General features: G+C 42.8%; 1 protein-coding gene across 1 annotated transcript in view; it reads right to left on the reverse strand.

Annotated features, from left to right (window-relative positions):
• LOC145353864 (phosphatidate phosphatase LPIN2-like) overlaps positions 1 to 19,578 on the reverse strand; it is a 61,050-nt gene that overhangs the window by 22,297 nt on the left and 19,175 nt on the right. Inside the window, exons 8-13 of the mRNA XM_080204767.1 lie at positions 18,400 to 18,587; positions 10,972 to 11,065; positions 8,391 to 8,460; positions 6,121 to 6,213; positions 5,247 to 5,326; positions 3,575 to 3,719 (exon numbers count right to left, since the gene is read on the reverse strand). Of these exons, the coding sequence (XP_080060893.1) occupies positions 3,575 to 3,719; positions 5,247 to 5,326; positions 6,121 to 6,213; positions 8,391 to 8,460; positions 10,972 to 11,065; positions 18,400 to 18,587 (670 nt within the window). The remainder of the gene's footprint in view (positions 1 to 3,574; positions 3,720 to 5,246; positions 5,327 to 6,120; positions 6,214 to 8,390; positions 8,461 to 10,971; positions 11,066 to 18,399; positions 18,588 to 19,578) is intronic.

Below are 19,578 nucleotides of genomic sequence, written 5' to 3' on the forward strand. Positions count from 1 at the left end.
TTTACACCTAACCTGCTGTTCAAGTCTTAAAGTGGCTGACAATGTGTGTGGAAGGAGCACTGATCACAGGTAAAAGAGATGTGTATTGTCTCCAGACAGCACAGTGAGTGAGGTTTTGCAAACCCAGGCAAGTCACGGGGGTTACAGATAGTGCGACATGAACCCAAGATCCCTGTTGAGACCGTCCTCACGTGTGTGGAACTTGGCTATCAGGCTCTGCTCAGCGACTCGGCGCTGTCATGTGTCGTGAAGGCCGCCTTGGAGAATGCTTACCCGACGGTCACAGGCTGAATGCCCGTGACAACTGAAGTGTTCACCAACAGGAAGGGAACAGTCTTGCCTGGTGATTGTCGAGCGATGTTCATTCATCCGTTGTCGTAGCGTCTGCATGGTCTCCCCAATGTACCATGCTTCGAGACATCCTTTCTTGCAACGTATCAGGTAGACAATGTTGGCCGAGTTGCCAGAGTATTTACCGTGTACCTGGTGGATGGTATTCTCACATGTGATGATGGTATCCATGTCGATGATCTGGCATGTCTTGCAGAGGTTGCTGTGGCAAGGTTGTGTGGTGTTGTGGTCACCGTTCTCCTGAAGACTGGGTAGTTTGCTGCGAACAATGGTCTGTTTGAGGTTGTGTGGTTGTCTGAAGGCAAGAAGTGGGGGTGTGGAGATGGCCCTGGCGAGATGTTCGTCTTCATCAATGATAATGTTGAAGACTCCGGAGAAGATGTCGTAGCTTCTCCGCTCCGGGGAAGTACTGGACGACGAAAGGTACTCTGTCCACTGTGTCCCGTGTTTGTCTTCTGAGGAGATCGGTGCGGTTTTTCGCTGTGGCGCATCGGAACTGTCGATCTATGAGTCGAACGCCATATCCTGTTCTTATGAGGGCATCTTTCAGCGTCTGGAGGTGTCTGTCACGATCCTCCTCATCTGAGCAAATCCTGTGTATACATAGCTTGTCCATAGGGAATGGCTTCTTTAACATGTTTAGGGTGGAAGCTGGAGAAGTGGAGCATTGTGAGATTGTCTGTGGGCTTGCGGTACAGTGAGGTGCTGAGGTGACTGTCCTTAATGGAGATGCATGTGTCCAAGAATGCAACTGATTCTGGGGAATAGTCCATGGTGAATCTGATGGTGGGATGGAACTTGTTGATATCATCATATAGTTGTTTCAGTGAGTGTTCACCATGAGGCCAAAGGAAGAAAATGTCATCGATGTACCTAGTGTATAGCATCGGTTGAAGATTCTGTGCAGTGAAGAAGTCTTGTTCGTCTTCATTGATGAAGACGAACATCTCGCCAGGGCCATCTCCACACCCCCACTTCTTGCCTTCAGACAACCACACAACCTCAAACAGACCATTGTTCACAGCAAACTACCCAGTCTTCAGGAGAACAGTGACCACAACACCACACAACCTTGCCACAGCAACCTCTGCAAGACATGCCAGATCATCGACATGGATACCATCATCACATGTGAGAATACCATCCACCAGGTACACGGTAAATACTCTTGCAACTCGGCCAACATTGTCTACCTGATACATTGCAAGAAAGGATGTCCCGAAGCATGGTACATTGGGGAGACCATGCAGACGCTACGACAACGGATGAATGAACATCGCTCGACAATCACCAGGCAAGACTGTTCCCTTCCTGTTGGTGAACACTTCAGTCGTCACGGGCATTCAGCCTGTGATCGTCGGGTAAGCATTCTCCAAGGCGGCCTTCACGACACATGACAGCGCAGAGTCGCTGAGCAGAGCCTGATAGCCAAGTTCCACACACGTGAGGACGGTCTCAACAGGGATCTTGGGTTCATGTCGCACTATCTGTAACCCCCGTGACTTGCCTGGGTTTGCAAAACCTCAGTCACTGTGCTGTCTGGAGACAATACACATCTCTTTTACCTGTGATCAGTGCTCCTTCCACACACATTGTCAGCCACTTTAAGACTTGAACAGCAGGTTAGGTGTAAAGATTTGCATTCTAATCAGTAATCTCTAAACTGTCTGTGCTTTATATGCTCTGTCCGAGGCCAGAACTCTCCATTCACCTGACGAAGAGGGAGTCCCCTCAAAAGCTTGTGAGTTTACTATCAAATAAATCGGTTGGACTAAAACCTGGTGCTGTCAGACTTTTTACTGTGTTACCCCAGTCCAACGCCGGCACATCCACATCATTGTCAAATAGCCTAATTAGACAAGTGAGAGTTCCGAGTCCAATTAATAGCATTGAGAATGTCCAGGAGCTGCCTGCCTGGTGTTAGTTGCAAGGCAAGCAGCAGCCATGTTGGTTGCTGCCCCTTTCTTGGCAGAGAGGACTGACAGCTCCCTAGAGCAGCGTCAAAGGCAATGGCAAGGGGGACATGCAGGCAGGATTACAGAGCAGGAGATCCAAGAAAGATAAATTATAAACCAATGTGTTGTAAGGGTTTTGGTAGCCAGACAGTAGTGAACTAATGTTCACTTTGCCGAACTGATCTTTACAACTTCCAAAGGAGAATGGACAAATCCCTTCGTGAGCTCCTTAATATGCTCATGGGACTGTTAATTAGTGGCAACCACGTTTCCTGCTCCTCTGCCGCTGCCCAGTTGAAAACTGGAATCTGCCCCGGAAGTGTCTGGATTCAGGGACAATGATCCTGATCCTTCACCCCCCCCACCCCCCAACTCTTTCAAAATCTGGCCCACAGAATCTAAACCTTGAAGTACAAGCCAAAAATTATAAATTAGATTTAAATCATGTGCAGAAAGTGAAATAAATATTGTGAAAGGAGAGATTGAAAAATATGAGAGAAAAGCAAAAAAAAAAATTTTTTAATAAGTCTCCAACATCTGTTAGGTTCTGATGAAATAAAAATTCTAAAATTAAACTTTTAGGGTCAAAGACATTATTTGGTAATAATTCTAACTGATCGCTTATATCTAAACACACTGGCCCTAATCTTTTCAGGTGTGGTAACTGCATATATAATTGCAAGCGCCATGACTTAATGTCCTTACGCTGATTTCAAAACTGAAGCAATTGGGGAAATATAGTTATTGCACAGCCTGAGGAGGAGCAGGGTAACTGACTGCAACTTTCAGCACTTAATGGTGCATATGCTTGCTCTTTAAATCATAATAATAGTATGCATTTTTTTGCTTCACCTTTATTCCCAATCCAAATCCAGACATGCAAGTGAAGCCACTTAAAATTCCTTGCTATTATTTGAAGATTTCACCTAGAGTTCTTTCCAGCATTTATCCCTAAATCAACATTGCTATAAGAGTTTTCTGGTCATTTATCCTATTGTTGCTGTACACAAACTGGCTGCTGCTTTTCCCCAAATTACAACAGTGATTACATCGGTGACAACTTTTTTTGTGAGGCACTTTGGGATGTTTTCAAGTCACGAAACATACAATGCAAATGCCAACTCCTTCTTTATCACCCAAACCAATGAACTTTGCAAATAAACTTTCAAGACCACAGCAAGTATTAAATATGAAAACAAATCAATAACTTATTTCATGATTTACATCACAACGTGGTTGAAGCAGGAATTTAAGAAATATTTGCTTACTAGTTTTTCTGACGACAGCCTCAGAGATTTTTTGTACGTCGCCGTACTGTTTTGACAAGGGGAATCTCGACATTTAGATCCTGGCTTTGGACGGTCCTTGATGGTGCTGAAGTCATCGTCACTAGAAGTTAATTCTTCTTTAGGCCTGTTCCACAGATAGATAATGGGAGTATTAAACTGTAATCGACTGACAACATTGGACACGTTAATGCTTTTCTTAAACATTACATTTGATTAGAATATTCATACTAAAATATAGTTTAGATTAATATGCACACCACCAACTACAAATTGTGCACTGAAAATAAATATAACTTGTGAGTGATCTGTTAACAACTCCCTTTGTTCCATATTCTCAAGATCATACCTAACAAAAAAATTATCAATCCCAATCTTCAAAATTTCAAATGATTCAGCATCTACAACCTTTTGGGTGGAGTACGATCCAGATTTTACTCCTAAACAGCCTAGGTCTAATTTGAACAAAGAACAAAAACAGCCCGGGAAATAGGCCCTATGGCCCAACGAGCCCACGCCGCCATCTCAACACCACCAGTCCCCCTCTCCACCCACAACCCTTGTCTAAGGTTTTATGGCCATCCAGATTGAGGGAAACTGATTTAGGGGCAATTTATTACTGCCAATCAGCCTAACAGCACATCTTTGGGGTGTGGGAGGAAACCGGAGCACCCGGAGAAAACCCACGCAAGCACGGGGAGAATGCGCAAACTCCCACAGACACCAGCCCAAATCCACGTGTCTGCACAGCAATCAGTGATAGTCACTGAGCTGTCGTCTTGCCCAGTATCTGGTCCAGTTTAGGCACACACTAACGACATGAAGCACTAGGCTTCATGTGAAGATTACACCCTCTTGCTTTGGATTCGCTAATCAGGAGAACTAGTTCCTATCCACCCAATCAAATCCTCTTTGCATTTTACCACCTTGATTAGTTGAAACGTCTGAACTCAGAATAAAGCTAGGATTCCACAATGTGTATTTATAAATTGATCTCTAAGGTGAGGTATTAATCTGCAATCCCATTCACATAATTTATTGTGCATCCCAATTTAGTGTCATCTACAAACTTAGATATACAACTCCCGATTGCTTCACATAAATCATAAGTAAACATGATGAAAAGCTAAGGCTCCAAAACAGATCCTTGGTGCATTCAGCCATTCCATAACACAATTAAGATGCCACAATCAAAATACAGCTGCAGGTCATTTCCAACGTGTCTTGCATTTGCAGTTTGAACTGACCGTTCAAGATCACTGACCGTTAACCTGCCCGGATGAAATTCAGTTGCCATTTTGAAGGGCAATTTACGCACTGCTGTAAATTAGTCTCTTAACTTGCTGGTCTGCCTGCACAATAGGTCTACAATAAATGGCTCACACCTCCACCATCTTCAAAGCATCTCCACCACCTGCAGTACTCGCAACATCATCTGGATAGGTGCAGGCGCAACAATACTTAAGAAATTCAAGAACATTCAAGAACATCATCTGGGACAGGCCATCTGTATGATGCACCTGCCAATATCCATACGTCTCCGATCACAGGCTCATTGTGGCTGCAATATGTATTGCATACAATTGACTTAACAGTTCAAAACAGCCTTAACTTTTGTTGAGGTTTCAAAAGCAAGTTGATGCTCGAAATTTACCTGCAACCTTCCAGTAAGATAGCTTGTTTAGCTTCACTTCTTTCATTCTGTTCTTCACCTTTTTTGATACTGGATTCTGGCTGAAAAATAAAGACACTGCATCAAAGCTCTGCAGATGCCCAAAACCAAGCTGTGAAATAGCAAAACTATTCAAGGTCACGTTAGCTTAAGTTAAGCCAGTACCTCAAAGGCATCTTAAAAAAAATCCAACTAAAACATGTATCGCCTTTTTATACAAGATATCCCCTTTTGCTCTGCATCTCTGTTCTTATATTATTTGAAATTGTAATGGGGACAGGCAGCAGTGGCACAGTCATTAGCCTTACAGCGCCAGGGACCCAGGATCAATTCCTAGCTTAGATCACTGCCTGTGTAGAGCTTACACATTCTCCTCTGCGTGGGTTTCCTCAGGATGCTCCGGTCTCCTCCCACATGTCCAAAGATATGCGAGTTAGGTTGATTAGCATGCTAAATTAACCCTAGGTGTCAGGGGAGTAGCAGGGTAAATAAGTGGGGCAACGGGGATAGGGACTGGGTGGGATTGTGGTCAGCGCAGACTCGATGAGCCAAATGGCCTCCTTCTGCACTGCAGAGTTCTATGATTCTATGATCACATTCATTCTCAAATGAACTGAGGATGTAATAGAAACAAATTCCTCTGACTGAGAAATTCCAATCAAGAGGGCAATCTAATCTCCATTGGCACTATTAGCTGTCCACAGGATACGTGCTACCTCAGAATCAATATATTATTATGTGACCACAAATAGATTTCCATAGATCACCACCATCCTAATTATATTGCTGCTTTTTTTCTGGTTTGTTCTCACTTCATTAACAATTTTATTAAAGTAAATAACCAGTAAAGGCATACCTCTTTTGCTGCAGAGTTCTTTCTGCGCCAGGAGAACCACCACCCACCAGTCTTTTTGGGCATCTTTTCCTTTACCAGCTTATCTATAGTAGCCTACAGTGAAGAGGAATAGCAGCTTAAGAATCAAGTCACAAGAACGTAGTCATGAATCCTCTTAGTCAAGTTTCTAAATTTCTTCTCACCAAAAACATTATCCTAATCTTACAATGCATCTTACAACAGGTTGTCATGTCAAGAAGGTATGGAGAAAAAATCTTCTCTTCCATATTCTCTTGTTTAAATTCTGTTTCATTTCAAATGGACAATTGCTATGCTGATAAAATATCAGCAGCTGGTCACATGCAGACAGTTTGGAAAAATTCTAAGCCATTCCAACGGACAGAGATTAATCCAACAACCTCCTGGTTTTTTTTATTCAATCATGGGACATGGGGTCGCTGGCTGGCCAGCATTTGCCCAGGCCAAAGTTGCCCTTGAGAAGGTGGTGGTGAGCTGCCTTCTTGAATCCCTGCAGTCCATGTTCTGTGGGTTGATCCACATGCCGTAGGGAGAAAATTCCAGGATTTTGACCCAGTGACTGAGAAGGAATGACGATATATTTCAAAGTCAGGATGTGAGTGACTTGGAGGGGAATTTGTAGGTGGTGGTGTTCCCAGGTATCTGCTACTCTTGTCCTTCTAGATGGAAGTTATCGTGTGTTTAGAAGGTGCTGTCTAAGGATCTTTGGTGCATTCCTCCAGTACATCCTGTATATGGTACACATTGCTGCATCAGTGCTTGAGGGAATGCATATTTGGGGACAGGGTGACAATCAAGCAAGCTGCTTTGTCCTAGATGATGCCAATCTTCTGAATATTATTGGAGCTGGGTTTGGGAAACACATCACGTCCCAATTCAACAAGGGAAAGGATGCTAAGGGAGGGAAAAAAATTAAAAGTCAAAACCATCGGTATCGCAGGCAAAGGAAGGGAACACAGGAGGCACGGTGGCACAGTGGTTAGTACTGCTGCCTCACAGCTCCGAGCCTCAGGTTCGATTCCAGCTTGAGTCACTGTCTGTGTGGAGTTTGCATGTTTTCCCTGTTTCTGCATGGGTTTCCTCTGGGTGCTCTGGTTTCCTCCCACAGTTCAAAGACGTGCAGGTTAGGTGAACTGGCCATGCTAAATTCTCCCTCAATGTACCCAAAAAGGTGCTGGAATGCGGCGATTAGTGGATTTTCACAGTAACTTCATTGTACTATGAATGTAAGCCTACTTGTGACTAATAAATAAACTTTTACTTTAACAGTAAAAGTAATTCAATTCACCTCGCCTTGATATACATAACATAATAACCAGAGTATATTTTAATTTGAAATTATTACTATTTAAGAGCACAATTGCAAACAAGTTCAGGGAAATGTTCTAAGAAAAGACAAGAACGTTACTCAAAAGTATCAGCTAAACTAGCCTGACACCTGCATCTGAATGCTACAAAAATGCTCAAAGATTTATAAAATGGCCATCACAATAGCAGGCAGCACTGCTATTTATCTGGTTAGTAGCTCTGAATATTTGAAGACTAGTCTATACCTGAAAGTGCAGTCTTTGCTCACCACAGATGCTGCCTGAGTTCAGCGTTTCCAATATTTTCTGTTTTTTCTAAATTTCCATCATCTGCAATTTCTTTTGTTTAAAAAATTGAGATAAGTTCACATAAGAGAAGAGAAGCAGTAAAGAAAGCTAGTTCAGGCAATTATGTTGATCTTCCGCCAGTATGAGTTGCCCCTTTGCTGAAAAATGCTTTAATGAGCTATATAGAATCGATCATGTTTCACCACTGATCACAGAGAGGGAACTAAATCCTAGGACTGATCTCTGAAAATGCTGAATTAGCTGATCTGAGGCAATAACAACTGTTCAAGAATTAACAGGAGAGTGAAGAAAACATAGATTTTCAGAGGTCCCTGATCACTACCTAGTGGCCACTGTTGACAATGCAGATACAAACCCAGGCTGAGGGAAGAGACAACAGCACATGCCACAATCAAATCACTTGTCAATCTTCATTATCTAAACTCTCTGATTAATCAATTCAGACGATGTATTCAAGAGCTACTGGCACAGGAAGAACTATCTTTTAGTATTGGTTATTCCCTTCAGGAGCAAGAAATATTAATTAGGAAGCAAATTCTGAGAAACGATAGCCAATAGGTATAAAATTGACTAAATCGGAAAATACATAAATCATCTTGCTGAACCAGAACATCTTGCCAACTGTATAACACGTACCTTAGGTAAGTTCTTCTGAAAAGCTTGAATGCAGAGAATCATGGGGGCAGCAACTGCCCAGTTGTAATATCTACAACAAAATGTATAGAGCTTTTTATATCAGTATAAACTCCAGCTTAAAATACTAATTTACTGCTCTCACCTCCAATTTGAAATTAATGGCCACTTTTAGCAAGGTAAAAAACGTCATCTATATTTCTTGTGAACAAGGACAAATTTTGCTTTATTTCTACTTCAATATTAATTTACAATGTGAAAAACCTAAAACCATTTTAATTGAACAAGTCTTATGTAAACTAAGTTCTTCTTTCCTCACAGCTTTCCTATTCCACAGACAGGAACATAGGAATTAGGAGTAGAGTAGGCAATTGAGCACTCTGGGCCCGCTCACCATTCTATATGATCATGGCTAATCTCCACTTCCCTCCCTTTTCCCCATAGCCCTTTATCCTGCTTTTGGTCAAATATTTAACTCTTTCTTGAATCCACTGACTGATTCTGCATCCACTGCACTCTGGGGCAGCAAATTACACCCTCCGTGAGGAGTTTCTCCTTACCTGTCTTGGAACACCCCTCTCTTACTCTACAACTATGACCTCTTGTCCTAGACTGTTATAGAAAGGGGAAGTTTTGTTAACATTTATTTATCATTCGCAATTAGTACTTTATATATTTCAATCAAATCTCCCCTCATTCTTCTGTACTCCAGTGAGCACAAGCTCAAGCTAGTTAACCACTCCTCATATTTAAAACCTGGAATCAATCTACTGAACCTCTTCTTAGCCATCTCCAGTGCCACCACATCCTTCCTCAAAGGTGACCAAAACTGAACCCAATACTCCAAGTGTGGTTCAACAATGCCTTATACAATTGGAACAACACTTCTCTACTTATTCTCTAGAATCTTTGTAATAAATGCCAAGATATCATTTGCCTCCCTTATCATGTTCTGCACCTGCATATCCACCTTCTGAGACTCATGCACAAGGGCACCCGGATCCCTCTGCATGGATGCCTTTTGAATTTGTTTCCTATTTAAATAATAATTTGCCTTTTTATTTTTCTGCCAAAGTGGACAACCTCGCATTTATCCATATTAAACTTCATCTACCAGATTCTGGACCATTCCCCTAGCCGATCAATATCCATTTGTAAACTTTTTATCTCCTCATCACAGCCTGCTCTCCCATCTATTTTTGTGTTGTCAGCAAATTTCACTATGTTACATTGTCCTTGCTTGCAGATCATTGGTACAGATCATAAATAATTGTGGTCTGAGAACTGAACCCACTAATTACAGATTGTCAACTGAAGGAGGACCCATTTATCCCAACCTTCTGCTTTCTATCTATCAACCAATCCTCAATCCAAGCCACTACTTTACCTCCTTGGGATCTAACCTTCTGGGTCAGTCGCTTGTGTGACACCTTATCAAATGCCTTTTGGATATTCAGATAGATCACATCCACAGAATCTCAGCTTTCTACCTTGCTGGTTACATCCTCAAAGAACTCTAGTAGGTTTGTCAAACAAGATTTGCCCTTCACAAAACCATGCTGACATTGGTGAATTTAGTTTTGCTTTTCCAGACGCTCAGTCACCCCCTCCTCTTTAACAACTCTCCCCGTAACTTTTCCACCACAGAAGTCAAGCTGACTGGTCTATAGTTTCCCACATTTTGCCTCTCTCCTTTCTTGAATAAAGATGTCACATTAGCATGTTTCCAGTCCAATGGTACCTTTTCGGAATCCAGGGAATTTTGGAGCTGGGATTCTATAAGCTGGTTCACACACGTGATACAGTTGATGGGGCTTTTTTTAATTACATGAATGACTCTTTCATCAAGACCTGGAATTGACAGCATGTGCTGGAGGTGGAAATCAACACATTCCCAACAAGAAACTCAGCCTGCCATTTTGAATGATTTACATTACTAAATAGCAATTTTATGAATTTAAGATTGTTTGTTTGACAATTTTGAAATTAGATGATTAGCACCTCGAGTCTCCTGGTTATTGTGCTCAGTGTTCAGAATGCTACATGTAGCATTACGATGGTTATGGGTTTGCTGACTTCTTCCCTGTTACCCAGAATTAGTTCAAAATCCACATCAAGCTTTACAATGAAATAAATAGAGCTGACTAAAATTAAGAATCACAGTAAACAATGAGAGAAACTCAAAATAAGCAGGGAACAAATCAGGATGAAATAAAGAAAACCAAACTTGCAAATAATCAGAATAGCTGTCCCATTACTAAAAAATCAGGTAATTACAAGACATCACTTAGTACTTGCAAAGTGCGAAGGCAGGTTTGGACGCACCAGTTGACTGATTCATTCTGTAATGCCAGCGTTTTGTTCCCCCCCTTTAGATTTTCAGTTATTGCAGAGGTTTTATTTTGTTTCATTCGTATCCAATCAGGATATACATAATGTGCTTTAAATTTTAAAATTGGCGTATTATTTAAACCAATTTTCACATTTTATTGAGAACTCAACCATTTTGGGAAAACAAAGTTATGGAGCTAAATAATGACATATTGTATAATAGTATGTATTGCTGCAGAGTTTATGAACTTACTTTTTATTGATTCCAATAACCAAATTTGGATCATCAATAATTCCAGGATTTTCAACCAGGTCCTGGAAGGTGACCATGTGCTGCATAAATTTTCCTGTGGTACAATTAATAAATAACCACTCAGTTGAGAATGACCATCACACTTGCACTGACATCTTCAACTCAACACAAACATCAAATTGAATGGTCATTCAGAACTTCAACAGCTCACCAAATGTACAAACACACAACAAAGTCAATTAATGTTTCCCAATCAAAGAAAAGTATATCATTCTGATTCACTCATTTGGTGATGCTTATTGCTCTCCTGTAAGTAAAATTATTGCTAGAAAAACAGTCCATTTTCTCACGTTCAAATTTAAATTGTATTTACATGATCCTGGATACTCTGTTAGAACAGATAAAGCTCCAAGTCAGGATGGCATGGGGTTTGGAGGGGAATCTGAAGCAATAGTGTTATCATGCATCTGCTATCTTGCTAGACAATGGAGGTGACTGCTTTAGAAGGTGCTTAAAAAAAGGGATTGCTGCACTACATCTGGTGGATGGTATACACTGCGGACACTACTCACCTATGGTGGAGCAAGTGAATATTTAAAACGATGGGTTAGGTGGCAGCTGCTTCTTTTTCCTGAATGGTGTCAAACCTCTTCAGTATTATTGGATCTATACTCCTCCAGGCAAATGGAGAGCTTTTCCTCCTATTCCCACTGACTCCAATTTTATTAGGGCTCTTGATACACCCAAGTCAAATGTTCCTTGGGCAGTCACTCTCACCTCATGTCTTGAATTCAACTCTTTTTGCCATGTTTGGACCAAGTCTATAATGAGCTCTAGAATCGACTGGCCTTGGCAGAACCAAAGTTGAACATCCTTGTGCATGTTATTGCTGTAAGTGTGGCTGGATAGCATTGCTGCTTTCATTACTGTACTGGTGATCAAGAGTAGGCTGGCTGCTCTCAGTGGACAGGACATATCTCAGCATTTTTCCAAGTTGCTGGATAGATCCCAGCATTGTAACTGTATTGGAACAATTTGGCTCAGGGCATGGCTGGTTCTGGAACAGCGGTCTTCAGTACTATTGTTAGGGTGCTGCCAGGGGTCCATAACCTTTGCTGTATCGTGTATCTTCAGTCGTTTCTTGATACCTTGAGTGAATCAAAATGGCTGGAGACTGGCAATCGTGGTGCTGCGGAGCTCCCAAGGGAGCCAAAATGGATCATCCACTCAGTATATCTGGTGGAGGATAGTTGCAAATGCTTCAGCTTTGTCTTTTGCATTGATGTGGTGTTCTCCCTCCAATATCAAGAATGGAGATATTTGTGAAGACTACTCTTCCGGTTACTGTAGTTGTTTAAGTGTTCATCACCATTCAAGACTAGATGTGGCAGGACAGCACAACTTTGGTCTAATCTGTTGGCTGTGTGATTGTTCACAGTCTATCACAGGCTGTTTCCGCTCTTTAGGGTACATAGTGCAGTTTCACCAGCATGGCATCTCATTTTTAGGTATGCCTGGAACTGCTTCTGGCATCAGCTCCTGCAATTTTCATTGAACCAAGGTTGATCCTTAGGCTTGCTGGTAATGGCAGAGTAAGTGATTTGCTACAGGGTTAAAGGTTGTGGTTGCATATAATTCTGCTGCTGATGGCTCACAGTTCATCATAGATGCATACTTTTGAGTTGCTAGATCTGTTCTGAATACAGCCCAATTAGTGCAGTGGTAAGAACATAAGAAATAGGAGCAGGAGTAGGCCATCTGGCCCTTCGAGCCTGCCCCGCCATTCAATAAGATCATGGCTGATCTGTCGTGGTTCAGTTCCATTTGCAGGCAAAGACAGTATTTGTTACCCATTCATAATAGTAATAAATTTCTAAGAGTTTGTTCATTTTTCATTTCATTTATATCATTTCTCAGTTACAAAACCTACCAAATCATATTTAACTTCCTGTTTGGTCGTAACTAGTAAATTCCAAATAGCAGTGACAAACTGAGGTAGATAACGCTGGAACTCTTCATCATATTTTTGAGCATAGAGAGCTGCATTGTCACATATTTGAGACTTCAGCAGCTCCAGTAAACCAGCTTCCTCTTCATCATTGGTTTGTAGTAACTTACACAAAACTATGGATAGTATCGTCAGTGTGAATATGGGACTTCATCTCCAAAGGACTGTGAGGTGGTCACTCTTACCAAAAGTGTCATGGACAGATGCACCCTCGACAGGTAAACTAGTGAGGGAAAGGTCAAGCAGCTTTTTTGCTCATTTCTTCCAGCATCACCTGCCACAAGCCCAATTAGTGTTCTTCTGAAACTGGCCAGTTCAAACAGCTACCATGCCATTCTTGATGATGACCACTGAAGTCACCAGCCCAGGTTACATTCTGCGCCCTTGCTAATCCCAATACTTTTTCAAAAATGGAGGACTACCGATTCATCAACTGAGGAAGGGCAGTTGGTGGTGATTAGCAGAAGATTTCATTGTTTATGTTTGACCTGATGCCATGAAACTTTACAGGGTCTGGAAACAACATTGGGGATTCCTAGGGAAGCTCCCTGCTGATGTATACCACTGTGCTGGTGAGACAAAACATACCCAGGTCTAGCGATGGATGAGACTGGGACTTTGGCTGTAAGGTATTGTTCGGTGAACATTACTAAGTCAGACCGTCACTTGATTATTTATGGAACAGTTCCCCCAATTTTAGCACAAGTCCTCAGGTGATAGCACAGCTGACTTTACAGGATTGACTGGGCTGGGTGCACCCTGGTCATTTCTGGTGCCTCAGTCAATGCCAGTTTTATCCTTCTTCAACTCTCCTGTAGTGGTTTAATATAACTGAGTGGCTAGTCCGGCCATTTGAGAGGGTCGTTAAGAGTCAGCCACATGGCTGCAGATCTGAGGTCACATCTAGGCCAGGCTAGCCTGAAGGACATTAGTGACCCATGTGCTTCTTTTCAGGAGAATCAGGTAGTTTGATGGTCACCATTAGTGAAACTAGCTTGTAGTTCCAGAATTAAATCCCATGAGGCTGGGGGTTGGAAATACTCTGTTGATTGATTAGTTGGGGATTGCAGGGTTCATCCCATGCAGGGCTCAGTCTGGATATTTAAAATACTTATGCTGAAGTTGGAAGTGATTTTATTTCTTCTAACTCTTTCAAACTAACCTTCAAACTAAGGGAAAGTTTGAACTCGTGGATGAGGGAATGGTGCAGGAGGGAGGGGTTCAGGTTCTTGAGCAATTGGGGCTCATTCTCGGGAAGGTGGGACCTCTACAGGAGTGATGGTCTACACCTGAATCAGAGGGGAACCAATATGTTGGGGGGAAAATTTGCAAAGGCTATGCAGGGGGGTTTAAACTGATTCGGGGGGGGGGGGGGGGGGGAACCTGAGTAGCGGGGGTGAAAGTGAGGGGGGCATAGATGGGGACTGCAATGCACGGCATTGTGGGGGTGAAGCGCAGCAGGGTTTGAAATGAGTATACTTTAATGCGAGGAGTATTCGCAATAAAGTGGATGAACTTGCAGCGTGGATCAGTACCTGGGACTATGATGTTGTGGCCATTTCAGAGACATGGATAAAGCAGGGTCAGGAATGGTTGTTGCAGGTTCCGGGGTTCAAATGCTTCAGTCGGAGCACAGAAGGAGGTAGAAGGGGGGGAGGGGTAGCATTATTAGTCAAGGATTGTATCACAGTGTCAGAGAGGAAGTTTGATGAGGACTTGTCTGTTGAGGTAGTATGGGCTGAGATTAGAAATAGGAGAGGGGAGGTCACCCTGTTGGGAGTCTTTTATAGACCTCCTAAAAGTTCTAGAGAGGTTGAGGAAAGGATTGCGGAGACGATCCTGGATAGGAGTGAAAGTAATAGGGTAATTGTTATGGGGGACTTTAACTTTACTAATATCGATTGGAATAGCTATAGCTCTAGCTCATTAGAGGGGTCAGTTTTTGTGCAAAGCGTGCAGGAAGGTTTTTTGACTCAGTATGTTGATAGGCCAACTAGAGGTGAGTCTATATTGGATTTGGTGCTGGGAAATGAGCCAGACCAGGTGTTAGACTTGGAAGTTGGTGTGCATTTTGGTGATAGTGACCACAATTCGGTTACGTTCACCTTAGTGATGGAAAGGGATAGGCATGAACCTCGGGTCAGTAGTTTTAGCTGGGGGAAGGGTAATTATGAGGCTATTAGGAGAGAATTAGGAAGCATAGGTTGGACTAGGAGACTACAGGGTCTCGGAACGTCCGAAATGTGGAGTTTTTTCAAGGAGCAGCTACTGCGAGTCCTTGATATGTATGTCCCTGTCAGGCAAGGAGGAATTGGTAGAGCTAGGGAACCGTGGTGCACTAAGAAAGTTGGTTCGCTGGTTAAAAAGAAAAAGGAGGCTTATGTCCGGATGAGACTTGAGGGCTCAGGTAGTGCACTAGAAAGCTTTAGATTGGCTAGGAGGGAGTTAAAGAGTGAGTTAAGAAGGGCTAAAAGAGGACATGAGAAGACTTTGGCTGATAGGATTAAGGAGAATCCTAAGGCGTTCTATAGATATGTTAAGAACAGAAGGTTGATTAGGGCAAGATTGGGGCCAGTTAGAGACAGCAGTGGGAATTTGTGTGTGGAGCCGGAAGAGATTGGAGAGGCATTGAACCAATATTTCTCTTCGGTGTTCACGCAGGGGGACATAAATGTAGCTGTGGAGAACACTGGGTTACAGGGTTGTAAACTGGACAGTATTGCAGTTGATAAGGAGGATGTGCTAGATATTCCTGAGGGTTTGAAAACAGATAAGTCCCCTGGGCCGGACGGGATTTACCCTAGGATTCTCTGGGAGGCAAGAGAGGCGATTGCAGAGCCTCTGGCTCTGATCTTCAGGTCGTCGTTGGTCACAGGTATAGTGCCGGAGGATTGGAGGATGGCGAATGTTGTCCCATTGTTTAAGAAGGGGAACAGAGACTTCCCCGGGAATTACAGACCAGTGAGTCTTACTTCTGTTGTGGGTAAGGTTTTAGAAAAAATTATTAGGGATAGGATTTATAGTTATTTGGAGAGTAATGAATTGATTGGACATAGTCAGCATGGTTTTGTGGAGGGTAGGTCGTGCCTTACTAACCTTATTGAGTTTTTTGAGAAAGTGACCAAAGAGGTGGATGGGTGTAAGGCAGTTGACGTGGTATATATGGACTTTAGTAAGGCGTTTGATAAGGTTCACCATGGAAGGCTTCTGCAGAAAATGCAGATGTATGGGATTGAGGGTGATTTAGGTAATTGGATCAGGAATTGGCTGGCAGATAGGAGACAGAGGGTGGTGGTTGATGGTAAGTATTCGTCATGGCGTTCAGTTACAAGTGGTGTGCCTCAGGGATCTGTTTTGGGGCCACTGCTGTTTGTAATTTTTATAAATGATCTGGATGAGGGTATAGTTGGGTGGATTAGTAAATTTGCTGATGACACCAAAGTCGGAGGTGTGGTAGATAGTGAGGAAGGGTGTCTTAGTTTACAGGGGGACTTGGACAAGTTGCAGAACTGGGCCGAGAGGTGGCGGATGGAGTTTAATGTGGAAAAGTGTGAGGTAATTCACTTTGGCAGGAATAACAGATGTGTGGAGTATAGGGCTAACGGTAGGGCTCTGAATAGTGTGGATGAACAGAGGGATCTAGGTGTATGTGTACATAGATCCCTGAAAGTTGGGAATCAAGTAGATAGGGTTGTTAGGAAGGCATACGGTGTCTTGGCGTTTATTGGTAGGGGGATTGAATTTAGGAGCCGCAGCGTCATGTTGCAACTGTACCAGACTCTGGTGCGGTCGCACTTGGAGTATTGTGTGCAGTTTTGGTCCCCACATTATAGGAAGGATGTGGAGGCTTTGGAGAGGGTGCAGAGGAGGTTTACCAGGATGTTGCCTGGTATGGAGGGGAGGTCCTATGAGGAGAGACTGAGGGATTTGAGGTTGTTTTCGTTAGAAAGAAGGCGGCTAAGAGGGGACCTTATTGAAACATATAAGATGATTAGAGGTTTAGATAGGGTGGACAGTGATAGCCTTTTTCCTCGGATGGAGAAAGCTAGCACGAGGGGGCATAGCTTTAAATTAAGGGGTGGTAGTTATAGGACGGATGTCAGGGGTAGGTTCTTTACCCAGAGGGTGGTGAGGGATTGGAATGCCCTGCCTGCTGCAGTTGTAAATGTGCCTAGTTTGGGGGCATTTAAGAGATCCGTGGATAGGTTTATGGATGGAAAGGGTTTGGTTTAGGTTAGAGGGTCATTGCTTTTTAACTGGTCGGCGCAACATCGTGGGCCGAAGGGCCTGTTCTGCGCTGTAATGTTCTATGTTCTATGATATAAAACCAGCAGAACTATCTGAAGCTCGCAATTTAAATCACTTGTTGGATGGTTCTCAGTGCAACTCAGTTGCCCATGAGAAGCTAACACTACTGGATAAGTGCTGTGTCAAGCCTTAGTTGGGAACATTGGAGAGGGTTTCTCCAGCGCATCTCTGGGATACTCCAAGTCTGACTCTGGGATCCAGGAAGTCACGGGCCTATGTTACCTAAACGCAGCACAAGGAAGGATAGTGGAGAACATGCCCCCAGTTGAGAGCTTCAAGTTTTTAGGTGTCCAGATCACCAACAACCTGTTCTGGTACACACACACCGCCGCACCCCCCCCACCCCATGCTGACACTATAGTTATGAATGCCCATCCACACCTTGACTTCCTAGAAGATAAGGAAATTCGGCATGTCAGCGACAACCCTCACCAACTTATATGGATGCACCATAGAAAGCATCCTTTCTCGTTGTTTCACAACTTGGTACAGCTCCTGCTCTGCCCAAGATAACAAGAAACTATAAGAAGTCGTGAATGTTGCCCAATCCATCACGCAAGCCAGCCTCCCATCCGTTAACTCTGTCTACACTTCCCACTGCATTAGCAAAGCAGCCAGCATAATTAAGGACACCACACACCCCAGACATTTTCTCTTCCACCTTCTTCCATCAGGAAAATGATATAAAAATCTGAGGTCACATACCAAACAACTCAAGAGCAACTTCTTCCCTGCTGTCATCAGGCATTTGAATGGACCTACCTCGCATTAAGTTGATCTTTCTCTACACCCTAGCTGTGACCGTAACACTACATTCTGCACACTCTCATTTCCTTCTCTATGAACGGTATGTTTTATCTGTACAGCGCAGAAGAAACAATACTTTTCACTGTTTACTAATACATGTGATAATAATAAATCAAACCAAACAACGAATATATAAGTACCAAAATGCTGAAGACACAGCATAAACATTCTTAAGAAAAAAAGGGACAAAATAATACTCGAGTGATCAATAGCCAGGCATAATTGTTATCCTATCCAGCACAATTCATAATATTAGAATTCTCCAAATGAGCAATCTTAAACTTTTGTACTCCAGTTCAATTTACCTTGGGAGATCTCATTGTTATCACTGAGACCGCCACACAGGGAGAGATTTACATCCGGTAGTTCGCTAGCTGAATCAGACAAATATTCCGTGCCACTATCTGCACCTGCACTTCCCACTGATTGCGGAGATTGCGACTCTGAATGTGTACCAGGATCATTCAACTGCTTAGAACCCGAATCCTGTTCACTGAAAAGGAAGCAGCAACATTTAGGTCCAGCTGCAGGCAAAATAAATGAAACCACAAAAGTAATTCTGATGAAGTGACAAATTGCATTATCAATCAGCAAATTCAATTATAATGCATCACATGATAATACTTGGAACATTACAATTTAATTTTATACACCTTACACCAGTGACATCAACATCATCTAAAAACTAAAGATGAGAGCTATCATGTTATAAATGGGATGCAACACTGCTATGCACTAATCATACATCCCATGATTACCCTTCAAAGTAAGCCAAAGTAACCAACAGCAGAATGCATCTAGACAACCCACATCCCAGTTACAGTAGTACCAGATTATTTAGTATTGGTTCTTCACATTTATCAAGTTGATACTATCAAACTCCAAGAAACATAGACAAAGCAGGAGAGGTTCAGAGAGCAAATCCATAAAACAGCAGGGGTTCAGAGAGAGAAAGCCCATAAAGCAGTGGGAGTGCAGAGAGAGAAAGAACCCCATAAAGCAGCAGGAGTTCAGAGAGGGAGAGCCCATAAAGCAGCAAGCGTTTGGAGAGAGAAATGGAGCTCATAAAGCAGTGGAGAGAGAGAATCCATAAAGTAGTGGATTTGAGAGAGAGAGAGAAAGAGAGAGAGTGAGTGAGCGAGAGCCCATAAAGCAGTAGAGACAGAACCCAAGAAGTAGAGGATTTGAGAGACAGAGAGAGAGAGGGAGGCCATAAAGCAGCAGAGAGAGCTCAAAGCAGTGGGAGTTCAGAGAGAGAGTCCAAAAGATACAGGAGTAGATTCCAGCCATTCGGCCCATTCAGTCTGCTCCACCGTTGAATCATAGCTGATAAGTTTCTCAATCCCAGTCTCTTGCATTTTCCCCGTAACCCTTGATCCCCTTACCAATGAAGAGCCTTTCTATCTGTCTTAAATATACTCAATGACATGGCGTCCACAGCCTCTATAGCAAAGAATTCCACAGATTCACCACCTTCTGGCTGA

The sequence above is a fragment of the Carcharhinus amblyrhynchos genome, chromosome 16, assembly GCF_965287045.1.
Source record: "Carcharhinus amblyrhynchos chromosome 16, sCarAmb.v2.hapA, whole genome shotgun sequence".
NCBI lineage: Eukaryota > Metazoa > Chordata > Chondrichthyes > Carcharhiniformes > Carcharhinidae > Carcharhinus > Carcharhinus amblyrhynchos.